We start from the raw sequence: 8,728 nt of genomic DNA, 5'->3' as shown, positions 1-8,728 counted from the left end.
CAATTTAGGTGTCAAATAACTGCCTGCAAAAACCAACCGAATTTTATAATAGTTAATTTTACGATCCTATTCCATCATAATTCCAAATTAAGGCATCTTTACTTGGGAGTTACACAAAGAAAAGTAACAAATAGTGCGGTGTTGTCAATCCTTAGCCACGCTGTGATTTATCTGGTCTTTGGCGAAACAGGCTATCAATAAAGAATAATTGGAAGTTTTATAATTAACTCTTTTGTTACTTATGATAAAATTTAATAAAAAATATATCTTTGTTATGAAGCTTTTAACAAATCGAAAAGAAATATAGAAAATATGAAAAATTTAAGAAATATTTCAAATCTCGAAAATAAATATTCATCTTTAGTTTAAATAATTTTTCTACTTGAAAATTATTAAACTTTAGCGGACTTTGGTGGAAATTATCTCTAAAATACATCTGGAAATTTCAAAAAATTTGTAAAAACATTTAGCCTATAGGTTTCCAGAGCGCTGCGTAATCGAATTGGGTGGAGAGAATACTTGATGAAATGTTTCTTCAAATTGTTCTCGAAAAAACAGTTGCCGGAAACTAAATTTTCCCAAGTGGACCTCATATTACCTACTCACCGAAATTATTGGGGTGTATCTCCCCCACAAAAGACAGCCCCTGATAAAACGTTACGCAAATATTAAGTAACATTTGGTACGTGTTTATTAAATTTTAAATAGTACTCGATAAATACGACTACTAAAAATTATCAGTAATGACCTCTGTTGAATCTTCAGATCGAATTTTAGGAACGTGATCCGTAGTCGGATGATTCGAATGCAACACGACGCCCGCGAGCAATAAAAGACCGATAAAGCGATCCTTTTAGATTTGCATTTTCATTTTACGTCTTTTTCAATTTCGAAGAGCGGCTCGTGTCCCGGAGAAGATCGGCCAGAAAAGTCGATTTGGGGAGTGATGTTGAGCGGATTCCGGAGACGCGGCGAGGAAACGATCGGGAAAAAAGGACGCGAAGCCAATCGTTTTTGTGGGCTTGACACGCGTAATAAAAGGCTAAAGAAAGTTGGAATCCGGGAAATAAAGCGTCATTCTTTATTCTTTCGCGTCGCGGCTCCCACCAGAGAGGAGCCCGCTGACAGGCTAATCCCGAATGACGAATGCCTCCCCGAAAGACTTTTTCTCGAAATAAGGTGTCCCTGCCTCCAAGAACGCGTACTGTAGCGCCCGTCAATCCGATAGATAAAACGATGGAAAACTCATTTCCAGCCGCGACGTACGCGACGACAAAAACTAAGCGTCAGTTCCTCAGCGTGTCTGTTAACTACAGATAAAGCGCGAGAGGACATCGGTAGGTGCTCCGGATAAATTACAATCGTCTACTGCCCTCGAATTTGATACACTGTCCTATTACGAGGCGATATCGCGGCGTTGAAAGAGGGCTACCTTGACGACTTGATGGATGGAATATGACGGACACGGATAGCCCGATTCTGTTAGGCGCTCTGTCGCGTCTGCGGCTTTTATCGCTCGGTGGCGACACCCTTTCTAAGACAAAGCAAGAACACGAAGAATAGAGTGAAGCCAAGTAGAAAATAAAGCTAGCAAGAAATGGCACCGCCTCGGATGAAATAAATATTTCTGGGGCCTCTGTCTCTCGAACCAATTCGTGATCAATCTGATATCAGTTTCTATCTTTTCCACTCAGGACTTTTAGATTCATATCGAAATATATTGTTTTTCCCGATTTGTAATTGGGTGTAGTCGTCATCGTCAAATTTCCGATAAGTGACTCAGCGAAATAGCCCTAAGAAAAGGTTAATTTTCTGAGGTCATTTTTCGGTGCTGGTAGTGGGTACACATTGGTCTCATTTAGTCTTATAGTTCACAACAGTGGTGGCGCCATATTGGTTTCTATATGTCCCCTATAGGCATATTTCCCAAAAACGTGGTGGTGCCATATTGGTTTCTATATGTCCCCTATAGGCATATATCCCAAAAACGTGGTGGCGCCATATTGGTTTCTATATGTCCCCTATAGGCATATATCCCAAAAACGTGGTGGCGCCATATTGGTTTCTATATGTCTGCTATAGGCATATATCCCAAAAACGTGGCGGCGCCATATTGGTTTCTATATGTCTGCTATAGGTATATATCCCAAAAACGTGGCGGCGCCATATTGGTTTCTATATGTCTGCTATAGGTATATATTCCAAAAACGTGGCGGCGCCATATTGGTTTCTATATGTCTGCTATAGGTATATATCCCAAAAACGTGGCGGCGCCATATTGGTTTCTATATGTCTGCTATAGGTATATATCCCAAAAACGTGGCGGCGCCATATTGGTTTCTATATGTCTGCTATAGGTATATATCCCAAAAACGTGGCGGCGCCATATTGGTTTCTATATGTCTGCTATAGGTATATATCCCAAAAACGTGGCGGCGCCATATTGGTTTCTATATGTCTGCTATAGGTATATATCCCAAAAACGTGGCGGCGCCATATTGGTTTCTATATGTCTGCTATAGGTATATATCCCAAAAACGTGGCGGCGCCATATTGGTTTCTATATGTCTGCTATAGGTATATATCCCAAAAACGTGGCGGCGCCATATTGGTTTCTATATGTCTGCTATAGGTATATATCCCAAAAACGTGGCGGCGCCATATTGGTTTCTATATGTCTGCTATAGGTATATATCCCAAAAACGTGGCGGCGCCATATTGGTTTCTATATGTCTGCTATAGGTATATATCCCAAAAACGTGGCGGCGCCATATTGGTTTCTATATGTCTGCTATAGGTATATATCTCAAAAACGTGGCGGCGCCATATTGGTTTCTATAGGTCTGCTATAGGTATATATCCCAAAAACGTGGCGGCGCCATATTGGTTTCTATATGTCTGCTATAGGTATATATCCCAAAAACGTGGCGGCGCCATATTGGTTTCTATATGTCTGCTATAGGTATATATCCCAAAAACGTGGCGGCGCCATATTGGTTTCTATATGTCTGCTATAGGTATATATCCCAAAAACGTGGCGGCGCCATATTGGTTTCTATATGTCTGCTATAGGTATATATCCCAAAAACGTGGCGGCGCCATATTGGTTTCTATATGTCTGCTATAGGTATATATCCCAAAAACGTGGCGGCGCCATATTGGTTTCTATATGTCTGCTATAGGTATATATCCCAAAAACGTGGCGGCGCCATATTGGTTTCTATATGTCTGCTATAGGTATATATCCCAAAAACGTGGTGGCGCCATATTGGTTTCTATATGTCTGCTATAGGTATATATCCCAAAAACGTGGTGGCGCCATATTGGTTTCTATATGTCTCCTATAGTCATATATCCCAAAAAAGTGGCGGTGCCATTTTGGTATCTATAAGTCTCCTATAGTCCAAAAAAGTGGTGGCGCCATATTGGTTTCTATATGTCCCCTATAGCGCTGCCTACGTTAACGTAGGCAGCGCCTATAGTCATATTACCCAAAAAAGTGGTGGCTCCATATCGGTTTCTATAGGTCCCCTTCAGTCATATAGCCCAAAATAGTGCAGTTTTTTCTATAACATTGGTCTCTTGTACAAGTCTTGTTAGGATTTAAACTGGTCCCCTAAACTTTGGTTAAGCTTCTCTGTTCTTTTGCAATTTACTTCTGATCCTTCCTCTTACACTTTGGTTCACCAGGAGGACCCGGAAATAATCAATCGATATTGAAATTTGAAATTTGATATATCGTAGATCGTTAGGGTAGGAAAATGTAAATTTGATGTCAAAATAGGGTTTTGGGGGTTTTCGATATTTCCGTCATTATTAAACTAAAAACTTTAAATAATACATCTATAACTATCAATTTCTCGCGTGACAAATATCGATTTGGGAAAACTAATGCATAAAAAATTGGGCATTTGACTTAACCGTTATCTTTTTAGTCAAATACGTAATAAGAATAATCAGTTAAGCTAATACCCGAGGCACCACCTAGTGGGGGCAATTAGGCATTTGATATAATCGAGATCATTAGGGCCAAAACTGTTAATTAGATATCAATCGACAAGAAATAAGAATCCCTCACCGTCGCATTATTTTGTAACTTGGTATCTCCAAAATCTTGGATTAATAATAGTGTTGCCTAAAGTAACGCGTGCATTTTGCCGCATCTACCGATGCACAATTGCGGGGGGGGGGGGGGGGTAAATGAAAACGCGACGATGTGTTTTCGACGGAAGTCGTTTGAAATCCGTTTCCGTTTGTTACAGGTTCTGCTCTTGCGATAGGGATTTTGAAAATAACTGCGGTTAAGCTTAACGACTTGGATGTTTTGTTTGCGTATGTCTCGTATCCTTGAGTTATTAATTATTATTAGTTTGAAAAGTAAATTATAAATTTGTTATAGGTTAAACGGTGCTCGTATCCGCGATGTAGAAGTGATTTAAGATATGCTCAAAAATATTATATCAAAACACGTTCTTAGGCCTAGTATTAAAAGCACGAGGTTTCCTGCTCGTTACGGGAGTTTCAAGAATTTCCCGTTACGCGGTGCGCGGGTCGTAAAAGCCATTTGTGGTCAGAAAATTGTCGAAGTGGTATATCCAGGTAGCACTATTGTTAATCCCAGCCAAATTTAATAGGGCAAGTAAATGATGCGTTAAATGTTTTTATGTTCGACGTGAAACTAAAATAACGGCTAGACCAACTTGTTTTTTTATTAGTTGTTGTATTGCATCGAGAGATTGACAATAGCCTCGTCCAATATTGATTTTTCGTCGACTATTGTTCGATATACGTTACCCGAAAAGACTGATGGATATTGGCAAATGGTTACATTGTACTCTGAAAATACATGACACTTTCTACGAGAAAATTTGGCAAAATTTGAAAGACTGTCTCGGGTTAATCTAAATTAATATTTGTCGTATGGAAGGTCATTTGGCACGCCATAAGCCGTTATAGCTTGAAAGCAGGCACGACTTTTCGTTATTTCTTAGCTAACGTCCTCCGCTTCTCTAAAGTGGAATTTTAAGAGCCGAGTGTAGAAACTTCCGACTTTGAGAGCGTCACGGGAATTTTATATACTCGCGTCAATTCCCTCTCGGAATTCGCAACGAGCGCGAGGATCCATTTAGCCCTAATGAGCCCTATTCACTGTAAAATGTGAACCTGTGAAGCTTCTATAGTAGTCGAAGGTGATCGAAGTGTAGACTGATTGAAGCTCGAGAATATTATCCCGCATATGTTTTCTCGGTCTTACTCGAAGCTTGTAAAGGTTCGAATATAGGCCCTTGTCGTTAATATTCTACTCTCTTCTTGGCTCCATTTATACGTGACCTTTTCCAGTTATTTAGACCCTCTCTTTGATTTCGTCCATAGCCTTAGCCCTATAAGTTTCGTATCGGAATTTTTCTTTTAGAAAGGAAAATTTGGGTGTCAAACCAAAGTTGGCGAGAATTTTACGGGTAACTCTTGAAAAACAGAAAATTCTTAAAACTGCCTACTATTAAAATATCATTAGCATTACCAAGAATATATTGATTTATACTTAGGGAGAAAGACTATGTTATCCAGACCGGCGTATGTATTAATCGCGTCGGAAGTCGGAAAATCAAATCAAAGAACAAATGAGATACCGAGCTGATTAGATGTTTCGGAGGGGAAGGATCCGGCCCCTTATAAAATATTCTTAAGAATGCTTAAGAAAATCTTAGGGGTTTTTCCAAAACGATTCTTAAGATTTTCTTAGGAAATTTTCTTAAAGAGTTTCCCTAACGCATTCCTTAGGATATCCATAAGGGTTTATCTTAAGTATTCCATTGGACATCATTAAGGGTTTCTCTTACGTTTTGCATTGTCAGCGCCAAACAAACTAATATCAACCAAAGTTTAGGAGACTAGCCTTGAAAAATATAATGTGGCCTGTTCTCCTATGTCACTTCTATTGATTGAGATTAAATAAAGCTTTACTCTTGACGGTATCCTAAATTTGAAAATAAATAATATTCATATTTTATTTCTTACATAATTCCTCCAACAAGAAAGTTACTTATCAAAATATTTTTTTTAAATATTTATTGACAGGGCCGTGCTTTGGTCTTCAGCGGCCCGGGGCGAAAATATCTTAATTAGCTCTATTAGTATAAAACAGCTAGAGCAAAAACACGAGAACCACCACTATGGATATTAAATCTTTGTATACGGTGATTCCTCACGCTGATGGTCTTCGTGCCCTCCAACACTTTTTGAACAAACGGACCGACAAGTACCCTCCCACCGATACCCTCGTTCGTCTCGCTGAACTGGTGTTGACGCTGAACGCTTTCTCTTTTGACGGCAAGTTCTACAGACAGGTTAGCGGTGTTGCTATGGGCACTAAGATGGGACCAAGTTACGCGAATTTGTTCGTTGGCTGGGTTAAGGAGCAATTCTTTTCAGGTTACGCTGGCCCTACTCCGGATTTACATGGACGTTTCATCGATGACGTTGCCCAGTTCGCCTCTTGCAGTCGTCTTGACCTTGAAACCTTCCTCGCATCCTTTTGCGCCATGCATCCTGCCCTGGAGTTCACGGTCAAAGTCTCCGAGACATCTATCAACTTCTTAGATTTGTGTATTTCGGTTTCCGGTGATGGCGTGTCCACCTCGTTATATCGCAAGCCAACTGACTCTCGTTCATACCTTTTGCCGACATCTTCCCATCCTCGGCACACCACTAATTCAATTCCGTTTTCCCAGTTTCTTCGCTTACGCAGAATTTGCTCTTCAGATAATGACTTCAACAACAAGGCCATCGAAATGCGCGATTGTTTTTCGGCAAGAGGTTACTCTACCAAGGTTCTACAGCTTGCTCTTACCAAGGCCTCTGCTGTTACACGCGATGATGCTCTTGCCGTTCACCCCGAGAAGCCCGCCACTGAGAGGCCTTCTGTCGTCTTGACGTATCATCCGCAAATTCATCGAATCGAAAATGTTATTCGGAAAAACTATCACCTTTTACAGATGGACCCAGACACAAGCCATATTTTCAGTGATCCGCCTAAATTTTGTTACCGCCGTGATAATAACGCGCGATCTATCCTTGTTTCTAGCTCCTTGCCGGGACATGACGCCAGCGTGACTTACGAGGGTACCCAAAAGTGCAATCGCCCACGGTGTAACACTTGCGCTTTTGTGTCTGGTGATCTACTGGTGCGTGGTCCGAAGCGAGATTTCCAGATCAAAGGGTCTTTCACCCGCACGACGTCCAATCTCGTTTACGCTCTTAGCTGTAAAGTCTGCTCGATGCTCTACATCGGCGAGACGGAAAGGCGGCTCGCTGACAGGTTCAGGGAGCATCTCAACGACATTAGAAAGACGCCAGCAAAGAACCACGTCACCCAACATTTTAATTACGTTCACAACATCAATGACATTTCCATCCGCGTCATGAAAACTACTAATCTTCCCACGAAAGGCCGCCGCACTGAAGAAAATCGCCTCATTTTTAATTTAGCCACAGAGTTTCCGTCGGGGTTAAACATTAAATTAGTTTTTAGCTAGGGTGGTTCGTTTTTAGGGGGTATTGTTGTGTGTGTTTTGCGGTCATCCCGACTTCGTGTTTTTCCCGCCCGCGTTCGACATTGCTCGATTGTCGTCTGTTTCGAACGTGGACGGTTTTTTGGTTGTCGGGTAGGGGTTTGTTCGCAAGCATTTGATGTTTGGTTCCCTCGCCTCTCGTTTTCCTTTCGTCTTTTCCCCTCCCCCCCTTTAATTGTTCATCAAACTTATTGCGAACATTCCCCTTTTATGACAGTCCTTTTTAGCTTTTTTAGCTTTTCTAGTCTCCCCCCCTTTTTTGTCGCGTGTTTGTATTATCCTTTTATTGTCGCGTGTTATCGTCTCGCGCCTCGCGTCTCGCGTTTTTAATAATATTTTTAAACATTTTCAAATTGTCGGTTAGTCGTTATAAAGTTTTTCGCCTGGAAGGCCTATCGGCCGAAGTACCGCATATTTTTCCCCATTAAATAAGCTTAGTTTTATCCCCCACTTCTTGGTCTCTTTACTTGTTCGCGTTTTTACTACTCTATTAGTATAGGCATTTATGGTTTTAGCGGTACTATTTTTAATTACTCTTTGCAAATTAAAAAATGATATACTTTTCTAGATGGGTCATTTTACGACAAATGGTCACAGGTTGTCAATTCTACACCCTTAGATTTCTTTTAAAAGACGTTCTTAGGGTTATTTATTTTTTCGAAAAAGCCGATTTCCAAAATATTTTTGGCATTCGATGAATTATAGTTTTTAAGATATTAGACGTTGAAATAATGCAAAAAAATGGCAAAAATGGCTATAAAAGTCGCTTGATGACTTAGGCCTATGGTGGTACCTTGGGTATTAGCCTAGCTGATTATTATAAGCAAATAAATATCGGAATGAATAACTATAAAATTTTAATAAAATGAACCTTCATTGAAAGGCATTTTCCAGCGCGTTCCATAAATAAATTTATAAATTTGAACCTTGACCTCTTTAATGTAGGTTAGAATCTTTGAATTTTGACCTTTGCTCTTAACCTAGGTTCTTTTTTATTTTAATTATTTATATGGAATTCCCTGGACGTATTTCAGCAGAAAATGCTAAAATCCCAATATAATATTTTTACCTCTCCTAGGAGGGGTTATACAGCGTGTCCGTCTGTGGGTGTGTGGGTGTGTGTGTGTCTGTGTGTGTGACCTGCGAACGCGTTCGCA

At 40.3% G+C, this 8,728-nt stretch overlaps 1 protein-coding gene across 1 annotated transcript; it reads left to right on the top strand.

The window, feature by feature from the left end:
• Window positions 1–6,173: 6,173 nt before the first annotated feature.
• LOC149936124 (uncharacterized) lies at window positions 6,174–7,535 on the top strand. The gene has a single exon (XM_090153631.1). It carries the CDS (start codon window positions 6,174–6,176, stop codon window positions 7,533–7,535), a length of 1,362 nt encoding a protein of 453 aa, XP_090009757.1.
• Window positions 7,536–8,728: the final 1,193 nt, after the last annotated feature.

The sequence above is a fragment of the Leiobunum rupestre genome, chromosome 7 (assembly GCF_980474605.1).
Source record: "Leiobunum rupestre chromosome 7, qqLeiRupe1.1.hap1, whole genome shotgun sequence".
Lineage (NCBI taxonomy): Eukaryota > Metazoa > Arthropoda > Arachnida > Opiliones > Sclerosomatidae > Leiobunum > Leiobunum rupestre.
The sequence above is the reverse complement of the archived record's forward strand: the minus strand, read 5'-3'. Positions and strand labels throughout refer to the sequence as shown.